A 19,433-nucleotide genomic window follows, 5' to 3' on the forward strand; every position below is an offset into this window, starting at 1 on the left:
TTCTATACAATATATTATATATAATTATGTTAATATATAATATAATATATTATACATTTTAATTTGCCCTTTGCTTGTTAGACCGCGTTTCAATTTGCACGTGCAATGATGCACTTGTTGCAGCGTCCTTGCCCTCTTGTCCCTTTTAAAATTTCAATTTCAAACTGGAAGAAAAAGAGAGAAAGGCAATGTTGGAAATTAGATTTATAATAATTTGTTGCTTTTTTATGTGATAATAATATTATAATATATATATATATATTATATTTGTAAAGGCTTCGATAGAATGGGAACAACAATTCTCTCTAAATTTCAATTTCCCCTAACCTCAACCAACATAAAAATAATATTTAAGCAAATAAGTTTTAATAATTTATTAAAATTTAAATTTTAAAAGATACATGTATTTTAAATTAAATATATAATAAAATTTGCTATATTGTAATAAGAAGTAGAATGATTTTGATAAAGCCTATCCTACAAATAGAGTGCACATGCCTAGTAGCTTTGTCCAACTATTTTAATTTATTTATTTATTAAAAAATAAATATAAAATAATAAAATAGAAATTGAGAGTGCAGGAGATAAATTAAAATGAGAGATAAATTGAATATGTATATAATATATATATATATGTATATGTTATGAGAATATTATTATTAAGATTAAAAGTAATTAAGAGTCTAATATATATTTAATAATATTATTTATAATATATATTAAATATTTTTTTTTATTTATAAATAAATTATTCATAAACTTTTAATTAGATTCGGTTGTGAGCTCTAATCTAGTTTAACTCATGAACTAATGAGTCAAATTTTTTTAAATTAAATAAATTAAATTTTAAAATTAAACTTTACTTCGTCTTATTTATCTTAATAAATAAATTTAAATAATTTTTATTGAGTTGAATTGAATTGTTGAGGAATGAGTATTCTCATTTACAATTCTAAATAAGAAATGACTAAAAGCTATTGAAAATTAGAGACGAGTGAAAAAGTAGTTTAAAAAATTTTGGGAAGTGAAATTGTATTTTTATATGAATTTTTCTTTTTTGGATGAATTATGATATTTTAAATCTTTCTTCCATTGAATTTAAAATGTATTTCGCTTTTAACAAATCTCATCTTTTTAATATTTTATCTTTTGATTTAAGTGCTTATATGTAAGTGCATATAATTTATAAATAATTGTTAATTTTATAATTAATATTTATATTTATTGATAAAAATTTATTAAATCTATATTACATGTTATGTTTATAATTGGAGGGACAAATCTTATCAATTTGTACTATCTTGGACTTTTGGTACTCTTCGAAAAAAGAGAAAAGGGATCTTTTACTGTAGAGTTAATCTTGTCTTTGGTAATTATAATACTCTTTAAAAAGAGATAAAATTATTGTTGTTAAAATCTCAATTTTACGCGTACGATTTTATGATTTTACAATTTGAAGATCCTTAAATGATTCAAATCTTATATAAAATCTAATTTAGGATAAAATTCTATAAAATCTCGATTTTACATATACGATTTTACGCTTTATAGATCTCCAAATGATTTTACGATTTAAAGACCTTCATTGATTTAAGTTGCAATTTAAAGGATGCTTTCAACGTTTCAATGTCACATAATATCTGACATTGGAACTTATGTAATGAATTGTTATATTTTGCCTCTAAATTGGAACTTGAATTAACATTGATTGCATAAGTTCTAATGTCACATAGTATCCAACATTAATTACATAAGTTTCAATTTATTTGATTTAAATTATAATTTTTACTTGATTTAATATTGATTGCATAAGTAAATCAAGATAAACAAGTAATTAACTAATGGACCACCAAACCTCAAATCGGGATTTTACTTGATTTAATCAATATTAAATCAAGAAAAAAATGCAACATAAATCTAATGGAAGACGTTAAAAGAATCATCTAAAGAATTTTAAGCTATATTTTACCTCTAAATTACCTATATTTTGTCTCTAAATTGTCTATATCAACCTGCTAATTTTTGAGCTATATTTTGAAAGTATCATCTTTTGAACTATAATAAGGAATAATCAGGTTATTAAAAGATATTAATTCATTTTTTACAAAATTATGTTATTATAAATATATATTTACAAAAATTGAAGAGTATTTTTAATTATCTATAAAATCTTACGATTCGATTTTATGAACAATTTTTTGATTTCACTTAAAATCCCGAATTTAACAACTTTGAATAAAATTAACATAAATATAAAAATATTATTTTAATAATTTTTCTAATATTTTTAATGATATTATATATCATGTATTATATATTTATATTTAAATAGAATTTTCAATATGCATAGGTTTGTTTTTGGTTTGGAGAAAATTAATATAAGCATAAACATGACATAAAATGGAAGAGAGAGAAGAATAAGGAAAAGACTATAATAAAAAAAACTCATATTGGGTCAATCTTTTTAGAATATTTTTTAAAAAGTACAAAATTTTTGAAATATTTTAATAAAATAATTCTAATAAGATACAGTAATAAAGTGCCATAATACAAAATTTTAATAGGGCAAAATTTTTAAAGTGCGGCAAAACTATAGGCTCAATAATTATATTTTTAAACATATATTAATTTGATACAATAATTTAAATTATTTTATTATCATATTTTAGATTATTATTATTTAAATTATTTAATAATTATCATAATTTAAATTATTTTATTAATTATCATAATATTAAATTATTTTATTTTTATCAATCAAATAATTATTAATATTATTTTAGTTTTTATTTAACAGTTAAATGCCAATTACCAAAAAACATAAAAAAAAAAAAAGCCAAAACCATGGCAGGAATGTTTAGGGACGAAAAATTGATTAGTTTAGTTTAGTTTTTATTTATATTTATTTATAAATAATAATGTTCAGGGACGAATATTTAGTAATAATTTCTCAAAAAATATAAACACTTTTACTTTGTAGAAGTGTTTAAAACTTTGGAAATCAGTTGATATTTTTTTTAAAAAAATATTGTTAAATTTTTGAGAAAATATTTATAATTTTTTGAGTATATAAATATTTATTAGATAATTAAATTATATGATTTTTATTAAGTTGATATTTTCTAAATAATAATGATGCTAATTTATTTTTAGTAACAATTACATATGCCCATATATCAACTAGGTATGTATTATGGGTTTCGTTGTTATTTTGTTTTTATTACTTGACAATTTTAAATTGATTAGTTTTTTTATTTAATTATTATAAATAATGAGCACTAGTAAAAATTTTAATTTTTTTAAAGATGTTTATTCATTATTAATAATTAATTTATTATTTGTTGTCTAGTCATGCATATTTTATCTCTAAATTAGAGATGAAACAATTTATTGATAGCTAAACACCATTATTAGCAAAAGTTTCGTCTCGGTAAAATCATTAATTTTATAACTAATTAATTTGTTTACATTTTTTATTCTTAAAAAAATGACAAAAAGAGTCCGTCACTAATTATATTATCTATTGACCATAAAATCATTTCTTCACTAATAAGCTATTATTTTTAGTATTGGTTTATATCCTTAAAATGGTAATGAAAAAATTAATTGTTAATTGTTAACACCATTACTGACAAAATTATTTTATCATCGATAAGTCAATAATTTTGTCCATACTTCTATTCTTCAATTAGTGACAAAATTATTTGTTGTTCTTTTTTAATATCATTATTGGCAAAAATAATCGTCACTAATGTATCGTAAATGTCGTAGTCAAAAGGAATAATTTGACGTCATCATTATATTTTAAAGAATTAGTGAGCAATGTTTAACTTTTGTCATTGAACATTTAAATGATTATGGTTGGTGATGAAAGTAATTTTTCGTCACTAATAATAAAATATTAGTGACGAAATTTTAGTTTTCACTTGCAGGCCGACTTAAGAAAGGGGTTCTAATAAATTCTTTTTGTCAAGTTCAACAATAAAAATATTTTTTATCTAAAATGAATTTTAATAAATTTTTAATAATAAATATTTTAATATTAAAAAGAACCTCAATAAAATTTTTAATGCTCTAAATTTTTAAAGATACTCCAAGTTTTAAATGACCTGTGACCCAAACTCCCCAGCACCTGCTCACTTATAAATTCGTTAACTAATCATCACAAATGTTGCATAAAAGAGCTGACATCAAGATGAAGTCGTTCAATCCGTCATGATCGCTACTGCAGGGATAAGACAGACGGCCCCGGCAGCCCACGCATACGGTGCGGGCAGACCGTCCACAATGGCAGCAAGCATCCCACCAAGAAGGGCAATGGCAGCAAACTTTATCAGGTATAGGCGGATGGCGTTGGCTACACGGTAGGGGATGTTGAGGCACAGTGCGGTCAGAATAGTTGCAAAGGCCAGTGCACTTGCAATCTTGGCCCATTTCGACTGGGAATTGGAACCAACACTGACAGAGGAGGCCATGATTGGCTTTGCCAGTTTTGTCCACCGCTCATTTTGGGATGGATCGACAGAACCAGTATTATTATCCGATGGATTGCTGTCGTCTCCAGCGGAAGTATTGTTATTGGCATTTGCGGGATTTTCAGCGTCAGGGCGTTCATCATTTGGGGATGAATCTCGGGCAGGACGCATCATCAGTAGTCTGCGAAAAGCCACCTTTACGGTTTGTTTCAGCGATGCGTACTCCTCCAAAACTGAGGAAGATTCAAGAAAGATGTATTAATTAATTGTAGTAATCATTAATCCACCACATATTCTCTAAGCTTCTCCTGTAAAAGTTTTCTGTGCAAGCAGCATCTTAATTCCTATCGTGTTTGCATCATCTTACATGTACGCACTTATAACCAAACATGACCATTTGTGGTTTTGCAAGACAAGTCGGCAGTGTTAATAATATGGGAAAGCTAATTAAATCATAAATTCTCGAAAATAATGAAAACCGAACAGTGGAAATTAATTAAAAGAATGTAAAAGTTATTTTGAAGAATGCACAGCGATCCCTTTGAAAACAGTCTACCATGCTCATACATATGTTTCAAACAGGAATATGATATTCTTCTCTCTTAATCATTCTCATTAGTTTGATGGTTTTGATGATGAAAATAAAATATCCCATGTAAATTTTGTCTACATATCAAGTTTTTAGTTTGCAATCAAAAATCAATTTCTATGTAATGAAACAAGTATTCAAAGCCTTCGTATATGTTTTAAGGAGATTGGAAAAAATAAGTGAAATATATCTTAAATCAAATCAATATGAAGGATTTGTCTATTGACCATAATAAATATTTTTTCTATGATCTATCGGCTAAACTCAAAGCATCTGTCTATCAACAAACAGAATAGTAATCTCTAAACTTTTAAAAATTCATCTTAATCTGTTGACTAACTCCTTGGATCTATCAACTAACAGTATTAAAGTTCATTTTCATCTGTCGACTAATAGTGTGATTTTTTCTTTGAAAATTTTTCTAAACCCTATTTTGTCGATAAATTCCTAAGGCTCTGTCGACTAACATAATCAATAAAATGATTCTGTCGATAAATAGTATCAATTTGTCGACTAAGTCTAGTTTGATTGCCTGAATCTGTTGACTAACTTGTTTCTTCTGTCAATAGCTTGTTTCACATAAACTTATAACGACTAATTTTTGGTCGCATTAAATGACCTCAACCACCACAAACGGTATGATTTTTTCTCTACTCTCCAACCATAAATAAATGACTGGTGGCTTATTTAAAGCTCTTAGAAGATTTTATTGTTCAACTACCAAGTGATAAAGACCTTCATTGTGTTTAAATTTGTATTCTCTTATTTTTATTGGTAAGGCTTTTATTGTATTCATAGTTCCATCATTTCAAAGTCTTGTATTTTGTTGAAAGAACTTGTAATTAAGAGGTAAAACTCTTAGAATCTCTCTTTCAAAATTGTATTGAATTTCCTAACGAGAGCTAGAAGGTCTACATTGTGTGAAAGATGTTGTATTACCTAGGGGGTTTAGTGGATTCATTTCTAAATTCTTTGTGAGGAGTTAAGATAGTGGACTAAATTTGGTTAAGTTGAACCACTATAATTTTTGGTGTTCTTGTGTGCTTGTGCTCTTCAATTTCCTTCCATTTCATGCATACATCCATTTCTTATTTGTTTCACACATTAATCTTTCATTGAAAAATATTTCAAACTTCTCAAGTTTTACAAGCCACTATAAAAATAATCCAATTCACCCCCCTCCTGGTGTTTGCCATAGCACTTCCATTCTATCAATTGGTATTAGAGCATGTTCCCACTATTTTTGTTTAGGTTTAATCACTTAGGGACAAGATCCACACAATGGCACACTTTGCTAGCTCTTCTCAACATGAAGATCAAAACACTACACGTCCACCATATTTTGATGGTACTAACTTTAATTATTGGAAAGCAAGAATGCACATCTATCTTATGCAGGACACAAGCCTCATGCAAGTAATTAAGAAAGGAGTCACTTTGGCCGATGTGGAAAAAATTAAGAAGTGGATAGCTGAAGAAAGAATGTGTTGTAGCCCAAAAACTACGACAATCAAATTTGTAAAGGAAAAGCTGGAGCCGAGGCAGAGTGAGGTTGACAGCTGGTAGGAGTCTACTGGTGGAGATAGGCGTTGGGTAGCTTTGGTCCTTGGTGTACTGACCGGGGTCGTAGGTGGACCTCTGAGGGCATATCTTGCCTGACAAGAGAGATCAGTCCCGGTACAGTTACAAGGAATAGGGGATATACCTACACATTAGTAGCAATCGGACGAGCTTATGAGGGATCCATTTTGGAGAACCAGACATCCTAGGGGGTCCTCCGGGAGAAGATGAGCCTCACGGTGGGCTGCCGAAGTAGGGTCTTAGCCCCTAAAGAACCTGCCCGGGCGCAACTCTGGGCTAGGCGAAGATGCCTACAAGCATTATCTGTTTAACTTTATACACGGCTCATCGTGCGGCATCATATAAGAATTATGCATATTATGTAATGAACATGATGTAATATTTATATGAACATGATGTAATATCAATTATGTAATGAACACAGGCCAATCGTTTCGATGAAAGGATTGTACGAACCACATTGTCGAGCCGTTAGGCTGGACAACAAGCCAATTGTTTTCAAGGGAGTGATTGTGCGAATTGCGTTGCCAGGCCATTAGGCGGGACAATAGGCCAATCGTTTGGACAAAGGGATTGTGCAAACCGCGTTGCCGGGCTGTTAGGCGGGACAACGGGCCAATCATTTTTGAGGGAGCGATTGTGCGAACCACGTCGGGCCGTTAGGCGAGACAACGGGCCAATCATTTTTTAGGGAGCAATTGTGTAAACCGCGTTGTTGGGTTGTTAGGTGGGACAACAAGCCAATTGTTTTTAAGGGAGTGATTGTGCGAATCGCGTTGTCGGGCTGTTAGGCGGGACAACGAACCAATCGTTTGGACGAAGGGATTGTGCGAACCGCGATGCCGGGCTATTAAGAAGGACAACGGGCCAATCATTTTCGAGGGAGCGATTGTGTGAACATTGTTGTCGGGCCGTTAGGAGGGACAACAGGCCAATCAGTTTTTAGGGAGCGATTGTTCCTAGGCCCGAAAAAATATAATAGAGAATGCACAGAAAGTAGTGATGTATTACATTAAAGAGTATAAACATCTTCTTTTTTGAAATGGCTCAATTACACATGCCTAGGTTCATAATCCCGCTGGGGGCGACCTAGGCATGTGTAACAATCGCTCTTTAATGTAATCCCTTTGTAGACGACACGTAGCAAGTGCGTGCATGTCCCTGGTCTCCTCGAATTTTCCCTATGCCCGAAGGAGTAGGAAACTTCATCAATAGATAACAGAAGGAGACTATGGCCCTAACGACATTGAGTAGGGGGCGACCTAGGATCGCATTGTATGCAGACGAGATGGTTTTGACTACTGATCAGTATATTTTGCACTCTTATTTAATGGTTCAATCTTAGCATTTAAGTATTCAAAGAACATGATTGCTACTCATTTTCGGCTTAATATTGTCAATATAGGTAAACATTACATGCGGATATGGAACAAAAAGAAACGATTTTGGTGCTTGATAGAAGTGGAAATAAAACTTAAAAGGCATGGCCAGCTATTAACTTGAAATGAGATGGAAAAAGTGAAAGTGGAACAAGAGTGAAAAGTGAAGAAGAAAGAGGCCAAGGAAGAAATATAGTAGCCTACAGCGAAATGTATACCGCTCTAAGACCGCAATAAGACTTAGATTCTGGAGCTCACGGTCTTACAGCGGAATGCATACCGCTGTAAGACAGCTTTAGGAATTGCTATCTGAAGCTCACGGGTCTGCAGCAACAAGCATACAACGGTAAGACCGCAGTAGAGTTCAGAACTTCAATTCAAAGCGCGATTTCGGCCCGTCTCCATCCAAATCAATGGGAAACGAGAGTTTTCACTGTGCACGACTTTAATAACATAAAAAGCACTATATAAAGACTTATTCTTGAGGGATTTGGGGAGTTTTTGGATGGAAGAAAAGTAGACGGAAGATTGAAGACTATACTCTTGGGTTGTATTTTTCTTTTCTTTCTCAATTCTTTGCTATGGATTCTAACTCTTTTCTTTTTCTTTTGATTGCAAGAATGCATTGCTAAGGTGAATGCATTATAGCTAGGGTGAATGATGAAACCTCGACTTCTAATGGTTTAATTTAAAGTTATTCGGTTTGCTATTTTCTTATCCATTTGGGTTGATTGTTTGTTATGTTCATAATGTCGTTTTGATGCTCGATCACCATTGAAACATATTTGTGATTTGTATTGCTTTTAAGAGATTCAATACGGATTAAACATGGTAACAAACAACGCAGGGTCCTATAATAGGTAGAGATACCATTATGTCTTGTGAAATCCTTTTGTGATGATCTCCGTGATTGAATGCATGTTTATATGTTCGAAGGTTGACTAGAGATAGTTAATCTCATATATATACATAGAACTGAATGACCATCGAGAGAGGCTTTTGGTTGTAATTGGATCATTGATTTTCAACCTAAGATAAGAAATAGCAAGATCCGAGTAATGAATAATTGAATCATAGAAGGCCGAGGGTGGATTCACAAACCCTAGTGCCTTATCCTTGTGAGTTTTTGAATCAAATAAATTATTTTATTTGCATTTTTTTATTCGTAAATTAGTTTTTATTACAGTTGAAGTCATTATTAATGTGTGCATTAGGTTAAGGTTAAATCAGTTAGAGTAAACATCAAAAGTTAGTTCTCGTGGGTACAACACTCTATTCATCACTATATTACTTGTCACAATCCGTCCACTTGCGGGATAGAATTAGACGAACAAGTTTTTAGCGCCATTGTCGGGGACTAGCTCTTTTGATTACTGCTTTGACTGATATTAGCTTTAATTGTCAAATTTTGTTCTCATTATTTTCTGGGCTGAGCTATTTCAATTTGTGTGTGTCTGGGATTGAGATAGTACATGAGCCGTTTACAACGTTCGGATATTTCTGAGTTCGATCCTAAGATAGAAAGGACGTCCCATCAAAGGCGTCGTGAACAGAAAACAAGAAGGGAAGAGCAACGGAATAATATGGGTGACAATGCTAATCAACTTGTTCAAATGGCACAACCCGTTGAAGTTAATGAAAGAGACATTCTGATGGGGGACTTCATGATGCCCCCAGTGATTGAGAACCGATCAAGTATAATCTATCCTCCCTACGAGCATGAGAACTTTCAATTGAGGCCAGACAAGATCAATCTCTTCGCCAACAACATACCATTTTATGGAATGAGCGAGGAAAATCCACATTATCACTTGTCTCGGTTTCTGGAGTATTGTGGGAATTTCAAGTATTAAGGAATTAATGAAGAGGCACTCAAGATGAGCCTTTTCCTCACACTTTGAAGGATAGGGCTCGAGAGTGGTTAGATTCATTACCACCGAGTAGTATTACTACACGGACAGATTTGATACAGAAGTTCACACTCAAATACTTCCCACCGGCCAAGATTAACAAGCTTAAGCATGAGATTTCAACTTTTCAGCAAGCTGAATCTGAAAATTTTCACAAAGCATGGAAGAGGTTCAAGGAGCTATTGAGAAAGTATCCTAGTCATAGTTTTCCACTACCATCTCAAAATCACTTCTATGTTGGACTCACTTCTCATAGCCGCTCTGCAGTTGATTCTATAGCAAGAGGATCTATTCGAAATAAATCAGTCGGGGAGCTTCATGATCTTTTCAAGACAATGAGTGAGCAGCTAGTGATGTGGTTAGATAGAAACTCACATAAAAGAGTAGCTAGAGTGTATGAAGTGGATGTTAACACGTTAATGTTGGCCAAGATTGATGCATTATCAAAGCAGATGGAAGCCTTAAAGTATTCTTTGAATGTTAATATGGTGCAAGGATCACTCCCCATATGTGAAACTTGTGGAGCAACTCATCTATCGTCTGAATGCCCGTTGCTCATAAATCCACCATTCACGGAGCAAGCTACCTACGCTCAAAATTTCCAACGTCAACAAAATTTCCAAAGGTAGCACAATAACCCATTCTCATAGACATACAATATGGGTTGGAGCAATCATCCTCATTTCTCTTATGGTAATACTCAGAACATCCAAAATCCACCAAAACAAGAGCGGCCACAAGGGGAAAAATGAGGATGGGAAGAAGCGGTTTCAAAGCTTCAAGAATGAAGTGATCGGACCGACGCAGCTATTAAGAATATTAAAAATCAAATTGGGTAGCTAGCAAAAATCCTAACAAGGAGGCAACCAGGCACATGGCCTAGTAACACTGAGGTGAACCCGAAGAAGCAAGTAAATGCGATCACAACAAGAAGCTGGATACAGCTCCCAGAAATTCATGTTAAAAGACCCGGAGTTGTGAAAGAGACTAAAAAAGTTCAAGAGACACCAGCTGAATCAGATGAGTCTGAGGCTCCAAATAATCAAGAGGAACAAGAAGCTTTAGCTAAATAAGAGCTCCAAGAGAAGGTGATACCACCACCGGTGAAGCTATATGTCCCTCCGATTCCATTCCCTTAGAAGTTGCGCAAACACAGGATGGATAAGCAATTTGAGAAGTTTTTGGAGGTATTCAAGAAACTTCATATTAATATACCGTTTGTGGATGCCTTAGCCCAAATGCCCAACTATGCAAAGTTCATGAAAGAGATCCTTTCGAATAAGAGGAGGTTGGATGAGCACGAGATTGTCATGTTGATGGAGGAGAGTAGTGCTATATTGCAAAATAAGCTACCACTAAAATTGAAGGATCCAGGGAGTTTCACTATCCCTTGTACCATTGGTAGTTTATATTTTGAACAAGCTTTATGTGATTTGGGTGCTAGTATTAATTTAATGCCTTATTCTATTTTCAGGGAACTCGGGTTAGGAGAAGCAAAGCCTACAAGGATGTCATTGCAATTGGTGGACAGATTAGTGAAACATCCACGTGGAATTGTTGAAGACCTCATAGTGAAAGTGGATAAATTCATATTCCCTACTGATTTCGTCATTTTTGGATGTGGGAGAAGATAGGGATGTTCCGCTCATATTAGGGTGACCTTTCCTAGCCACGGGACGAGCCCTCATTTATGTGCAGAAGGGACAATTAATGTTAAGGCAGAATGAGGAGAAAGTCACTTTCAATGTGTTTAAGACACTCAAATTACCCAGCTCATCAGATTCATGTTTCCGGATAGATATTGTGGACAGAGAAGTAAAGGAAATTTTCAAATTAGAGCATCTAACAGATCCTTGGGAGGCATGCATCATGCACTCACAGGATGAAAATTCAGTTTTAGCTACCATTGAAGAATGTGTGCAATATCTGTAAGGCTCGGAACCGATGAGAAGAGGGAGACAGTACATGGAATTGGGTATCAGTCCTTCTCAGCCACTCCCTTCTATTCAGCAAACACCAAAACTTGAGTTGAAGTAGTTGCCCTCACATATTCGTTACACTTATTTAGGGGAATCCTCTACTTTTCCGGCTATCATTGCCAATTTTATCAATAAAGATGAGGAAGATAAATTACTTCGAGTGCTTCAGGAATACAAATCAACTATTGGATGGACTATAGCGGATGTCAAAGGCATTAGTCCTTCCCTTTAGATGCACAAGATCCTCATGAAAGAAACTTATAAGCCGATAGTGCAACATCAATGTCGACTAAACCCTCAAATTTCAAGATGTGGTCAAAGCTGAGGTATTGAAATTGCTTGATGCTTGGATTATTTACTCCATATAGGATAGTGCATAGGTTAGTCCTGTTCAAGTTGTGCCGATAAAAAGAGGAATTGCAGTGGAAAAGAATGAACATAACGAGCTCATTCCAGTCTGACCAACTACAGGATGACGGGTTTGCATAGATTATCGCAAGTTGAATGATGCAACCTGAAAAAATCACTTTCCCCTACCACTCATTCATAAAATGTTGGAGCATCTAACAAGTCATTCCCACTATTGTTTCCTTAATGGCTACTCGGGATACAATCAAATTCTAATAGCCCGGAAGATCAAGAGAAAACAACATTCACTTGTACATATGACACATTTGCATATCAAATTATGCCTTTTGGCTTATGTAATGCACCTGCTACATTTCAACGCTGCATGATGTCAATTTTTTTTAGACATGGTGGAGAGATTTATTGAAGTAGTCATGGATGATTTCTCAGTTTTTGGTTCATCATTTGATGAGTGTTTAAAGAACTTGACTCTTGTTCTAAGGCGCTGTGAAGAAACAAATCTCGTGCTTAACTAGGAGAAGTGTCACTTCATGGTCCAAGAAGGAATTGTGTTAGGACATTGGATTTTAGTTAGGGGTATAGAGGTTGACAAAGCAAAGATTCAAGTAATTGAGAAACTCCCTCCACCAACGTCAGTAAAGGGCATCAGAAGTTTCTTAGGGCACACTAGTTTTTATAGAAGATTCATCAAGGATTTCTCCAAGATTACGAAGCCACTGTGCAACTTGTTGGAGAAGGATACCAAATTTGATCTTCTTGTATCACACATTTTGTCTTGTAATAGAACAAAATTTCCTTTTGGCATTTTGAATGGTTATCTTATGTTCTTTTGCAAAATTAATGTGTGAGAATTTTTTCTTTTACTCTTGAATGCCTTATGATTGAATTACTTACGCTATAATACCAATTAACTGATTCTCTTCGTTTGGTTTCTTCTCATATTCTTCTTGCAACACTTTTTGATTATGCCATCTTAAAGGAGAGTTTCAGCTCAATCTCGTATACCTAAGTAATGATCTCTTTATACTATGTTGTTCAAAAGAATTTTTTTAAATATAAACATTTTTTACTTATGACGAAAAGGGGGGAGAAAATGGGAAAATAAATTAAATTAATTTTTAAATCAATATAGGTTTTGTCATCATCAAAAAGGGGGAGATTGATATTTTACTCTTGGGATTAAGGTTTTGATGATGAAAATATTCCAAGTAAATTCTCTCTATGTATCAAGTCTTTAGTTTGCAATCAAAAATCAATTTCTATGTAATAAAACAAGTATTCAAAACCTTCTAAGGAGATTGGAAAAAACAAGTGAAACATATATTAAATCAAATCAATTTGAAAGATTTGTCTATCGACTACATTAAATATTTTTCTTATGATTTGTCGATTAAGCTCAAGTCATCTGTCGATTAATAAAATGGTAGTCTCTAAACTTTTGAAAATTTGTCTTGATCTGTCAACTAATTCATTGGATTTGTCGACTAATAGTATGAAAGTTCTTTTTTATTTGTCGACTAACCTATATGCATCTGTTGACTAACAGTGTAATTTTTTCTTTGAAATTTTTTCTAAACCTTATTCTGTCGACTAATCCCTAAGGCTCTGTCGATTAACAGAATCAATAAAATGATTTTGTCGACAGATAGTATCAATCTGTTGACTAAGTCTAGTTTGATTGCTTGAATCTATCAACTTGTTTCTTATGTCAATTGTTTGTTTCGCAGAAACTTGTAACGGTTAGTTTTTGATCGCATTAAATGCCCCAACCACTACCAACGATCATATTTTTGTCTCTACTCTCCATTAACTATAAATAGAGGACTAATGGCTCTTTTAAAGCTCTTAAAAGATTTTATTGTTCAACTACCAAGGGATCAAGAGCTTTCATTGTGTTTAAATTTGTATTCTCTCATTTTTATTGATAAGGCTTTTGTTGTATTCATTCTTTCATTATTTCAAAGCCTTGTATTTTATTGAGAGAACTTGTAAGTAAGAAGTAAAACTCTTAAAATCTCTATTTCAAAGTTGTATTCAATTTCCTAGCAAGAGCTAAAGGGCCGACATTGTGTGTATGAAGTTGTATTCCCTAATCTTTGAACTAGAAGACCTACTTGGTTCAAGTAGAGAATTTAGTGGATTTATTTCAAAATCTTTAGTGAAGAGTTAAGGTAATGGATTAAGCTTTAGTTAAGCCAAACTACTATAATTCTTGGTGTTCTTGTGTCATTGTACTCTTTAATTTCTTTCCATTTTCAAGCATACATCAATTTCTTATTTGTTTCACACATTAATCTTTTATTGAAAAAAATTTCAAATTTCTCAAGTTACTATAAAAATAATCCAATTCACTCCCTCTCTTAGTGTGTGTCATAGCACTTTTATTTTATCATAGACGACGAAGGGGAAAGTATGTGAGGGAGATGAAGGCAATGGGGGTTTGGACTTTAGACTTTGGAGATTTGGGGATTTAGCTTAGGGAAAGAGGCTGAGTATCTTTTGCCATTATTTTTAATTTTTTGGGGGAATATTTTGTTATTAAATAAAAATAAAATAATTTAGAAAAAATAATATTAATAATTATTTGATTGATAAAAATAAAATAATTTAAGATTATGATAACTGATAACATAATTTAAATTATGATAATTATTAAATAATTTAAATAATAATTTATGAACTTTCCTAAAATTATTTAAAAAAATTAAAATTAGTTGGATGAAGGGGGCTAGGCGGCCTGCGCACATGACCATTTGTGGTTTTGCAACACAAATCGGCAGTGTTAATAATATGGGAAAGCTAATTAAATCATAAATTCACAAAAATAATGAAAACTAAACAGTGGAAATTAATTAAAAGAATGTAAAAGTTATTTTGAAGAATGCACATCGATCCCTTCGAAAACAGTTTACCATGCTCATATGTATGTTTCAAACAGGAGTATGATATTCTCTCTTAATCATTCTTATTAGTTATGGTTTAGTTGTTCAATAGAAATTAAGAAAAGGATCAAAGAACCAGATATATTCACCAAATACTTGATATTTTTAAGACAAAAATACTCCTAAATATTCTATATAAGCCTAATTTATATAGATTTTATTTTGCTTAATTAATGATTTAAGTAAAAATTAATGACCATCTTCACAAAGGAAGAAATCAAGCCCAACAAATCTCTCCCTTTCCGATGTCAAGATATTTGTCATCCCAGCAATAGAAAGACAAGTTGTTCAACATAAACTAAGAAAAGGATCAAAGAACCAGATAAATTCAAGTTAGAACTAAGTAATCAAAATCAGATTTTGATCCAACATTATCATTGCCTGATTTGGGTGTCCCTTGAAAGTTCTATACATATGTTAGTTTCCAAGGAATTTTACAAATCTCTTTAGTGTTTAATGTGTGATTCATTTCAAAAGTGTACCAAATATGGAATAATCCATCATACATGTATATGTGGAAATTAAACGAACCTTAAATATTATATATTGAGGGGAAAAACAATGAAAGCAAATATTGAAAGAATATAGAAAGAAATTACAGAAACTCACAGTTCTCCCAAATCTGATCGGCGAACTCCGGCAAGTTCCACCCCTGCCTCTCAGCCCTGGTCAGCATCCTATTGTCGCTGTTCGATTCACTTCCCATCTGATCAATACACGCCGTCTTGTTTGCAGTTAGTGTGTTGGTGTTTTTCAGGTTAAGAGAAAGGAGTCATCCCCGGCCGCCTCAATTATTTCTGATGTTTATAAGTGTACTGCGGCACACCTTCTATATTTCTTTCCTTTAAACTTTCTTAAAATTTAATATTATATTATTATTTGTCTTAACCCTAGCTCAACATAAAAAGAAAAAAAAAAGTAATGAATTCATATCTTTCTCTCAATTAGGGGTGACAAATACTTTGTTAAAGCCAATTAATTAAATTGAATGGATCGAAACTGTTAATTCAGTTCAATTTTTTCTCAATAGTGGTTTAATTCGGTTATTTTTCTCAAAATTTTTAATTATTCAATTTGGTTCGATTCAATTACTTTTTTCAAAAATTTTGATTATTTGATTCAATTTTTTTGATATTATTAACCAAAAAAATCAAACATAACCAATAACTTAACCCTCTTTATTTTCGCCAACTATCACAATCTCATTATTCAACATCATTTTCTTTTATATATACCGACTTTTATTTTTTGGAGTCACAACTATTTATACATTTTGTACCTTTGATTAGTTTCGAATGAAACTCTAATTTTGAACTAATAACTTTTATATGTATATAGATTCTTTAAACCTAGAGATTATCAAATTCATCTAACTAGATTCAAATCTTAGATCACTAAATTTGATGAGATCTAAATATGTTTGAACTCAAATGAATTTGAGTTCAAACCATAGTTCGTCATATTCATCTAAGGAAAAATTTAAACTAATACCAGTTATAACAGTGGTTAGTGGCTATAAAAAAAAATAAATATAATAAAAAAAACAAAATATACAATTTAATTTCAGACAAGCAACGAGAATTAACACCGCGGTTTTAGATAAGAATCCTAAGTGCCGCGTGTTTAGGTAAGAGTGTCCGAAAAAATGACAATGATTGATAGTACGAAGCCGCGTCGTGTCTAACAAGTTGCTATTAGTTAATTCAATTATTTACCTTTACTTTAGGGATAAAATTGTCATTTTAGTTTTTCTGCTTACATAAATATCTTGCGATGGCGGAAGCTGAAACCCTAGTTTCATTTGTTGATCTTAAATAATAATATATTATGGGGAAGCACCAAAGCCTCTCCAAGCCTTTGATAGCGGAGGCTTCTCGCATCCCTCTTTCCGTGCGTGCTATCTTGGTTACCACCGTTGCAGTTACCGCCGCTCTTCGCGTTGTTCCATACGAACTCGCCGACGGACACCGGATTCCCAAGTTCATTTTCACCGGCCGATCATCCGCCTTCCATCTTTTCAAAGTCTTGATCATGTTCGGCTTCTCTGGGGCATTTAGCTCCTTGTTTCTCAGAAAGAATCCCAAGATGGAAAGGCTTTGCCGCTACTATTCCCTGGTTTCCATGGCATCGGCGATTGGATTACTACTGTGTGCCATTAGCGTTTGACGGGCATGGTCCAAGTTACAGGTAAGCAAAATTAGGGCGAAAAAGAACATTTGGGGATATTTGTATTTTGGCCGACTGCTGCAGCGATCAAATTCCGAATATGTTATTTTCTGGTAGAAATTGATACAACTAATCGCCGTTGGAATTCCTTCTTGTTATTGCAAGTGTTTGTGTCATTCAAGATTGCATCTAGCATATGTATTAAGGTAATTAATGATGTGGATCTTATAAATGAATAAAAAATATATTTTTATTTTAATAGTTATATTTTTATTCATATTTTTTAATTTATATATATATATATGAATGAGTGTTTATATTTTTTGAGAGAAGTTCTATTCGTAAGTGTTAAAAATATTTATAAAAAAATTTAAATCAAAGACTTTTTAAAAAAAACTTTCAATTCTTAGATTATTTAAAGTTTTTTAATACATCACAAGTTATACAGTGGAATACATACACACACAAGACTTACATATTTAAGTAATATGTTATTTCATCACATAAAATATAATAATTAATAAATAAAATGCTTGTTAGTTTGATGTTAAGATGGGTATAGAAATAGTTTTTATATTGAAATCGAATTCAGCTCAAGTTGTGATGGGTGTTCACACTAAATGTGTAGTTTGGTCTCATTCTATGCTCTTCTTCATCCGCATAAAATGCTAATAAATTTTCACTTATATTAATGATAATTTATTACAAAATTATAACTAGTGGTTCACATTTATCCTCCAAAACTTAAAAATAATTATAAGAATTATTTTTTGACATTTAAAAAAAAATAAAAAAAAAGGATCCCTAAAATAAAATTTCTTAGTATTTCTTTCTTAACCCTAGTTCAACATGAAAAAAAAAAAATTAAATTGTCTCATCCTCTCTAAACTTTCCTCTCTCTTTTCTAATTCGCCACTGTCAACCTCAATTTATTTTCATCACCTAACACCATCTCATTATTTAACACCATTTTTCTTTATATTTGTTGACCTCTGTTTCTTACCAGCCACAACTATCTATACCTTATGTGCCTTTGATTAGTTTCAATCGAAATCGTAGTTCTCAACTAGTAACTTTTATAGGCATATAGATTCGTCGAACTTAGAGATTCATCAAATTTATCTAGGTTCAAACCTTAGATCATCAAATTGGCCTTTTAGTAGGAAAAAAACCAAACTATTGTGTATTTGCGATTTTATCCAATTTTTTTAATTTTTGCAAGAAGAGCCCGATTTGATAAATTAAGTGTAATTTTATCCCGTGGCTGAAATCATATGGAGGGGCTGTAATTTTAATGGGCTCCACGTTAATTAGCAGTTAAAAAAATAAAACTGAGAGTTAACCACAGTTAACCCATTTGGGTTATAATAGGTTAGTTTATCTCAATCGGACCCTAAATGAACCAGACCAAATTGAAACCCTTATTGGAGTTGTGGAAGAAGCGACGCAAAGAGGAAGACACGAAGGGAAAAATAGGAAGAGAAAGATGCGAAGAGGAATCACAGGATGAGGATGACATTGAAGAGGAAGCAATCAAAGGACGAAGAGGACAACGCAAAGGAAGAAATTGAGGGTTTTTGAGGTTGCTATTTGTAGAGCTCCCAGACAATAGATTCCTTGATTTTGAGGACGACGACCTAGGGGGACGAAGAGCACAACGTGGAGGAAGAAATTGAAGGAGACTACCCTGTGAGGGTTTTGAGACGAAGCATAAGTCGGGTCGAAGCCAAGCCCATCGTGGTCCACATAGGCGCGATAGATCAATTGCAAGTAAAAAAAATTTATTCTTGAGAATGAATTCATAAATTATCTGTATGTTTGATTAGTTTGATTGTTTTCGTTATGTTTGAGAATAGATTAGTTTGTTCTCGATATGTCATCAATTCTATAAGAGTTAAATTGTTGTAAGGGGGATTGAGGCGATGGCATCGAATGAGCATTCTGGCACATCTTCTGTGTCTTGTAGCTATAGCAGCGATATGGTTCTATGCATTGTGCACTAATTAATATGTCGTAGTCAAACTTTATATAGTCGAAAGAATC

General features: G+C 32.6%; 1 protein-coding gene and 1 non-coding gene across 2 annotated transcripts; both read right to left on the bottom strand.

Moving 5' to 3' along the window:
- Positions 1-4,042: 4,042 nt before the first annotated feature.
- LOC127810416 (uncharacterized) lies at positions 4,043-16,015 on the bottom strand. Its single transcript, XM_052349899.1, has 2 exons — positions 15,834-16,015; positions 4,043-4,708 (listed from the first exon to the last, which is right to left on the bottom strand). Exons 1-2 carry the CDS (start codon positions 15,928-15,930, stop codon positions 4,206-4,208), a joined length of 600 nt encoding a protein of 199 aa, XP_052205859.1. The 5' UTR covers positions 15,931-16,015; the 3' UTR covers positions 4,043-4,205.
- Positions 10,036-10,142, bottom strand: LOC127810737 (small nucleolar RNA R71). Its single transcript, XR_008025548.1, has one exon. It is a non-coding gene; the product is annotated as a small nucleolar RNA R71 (small nucleolar RNA).
- Positions 16,016-19,433: the final 3,418 nt, after the last annotated feature.

The sequence above is a fragment of the Diospyros lotus genome, chromosome 9, assembly GCF_014633365.1.
Source record: "Diospyros lotus cultivar Yz01 chromosome 9, ASM1463336v1, whole genome shotgun sequence".
Taxonomy (NCBI): Eukaryota; Viridiplantae; Streptophyta; class Magnoliopsida; order Ericales; family Ebenaceae; genus Diospyros; species Diospyros lotus.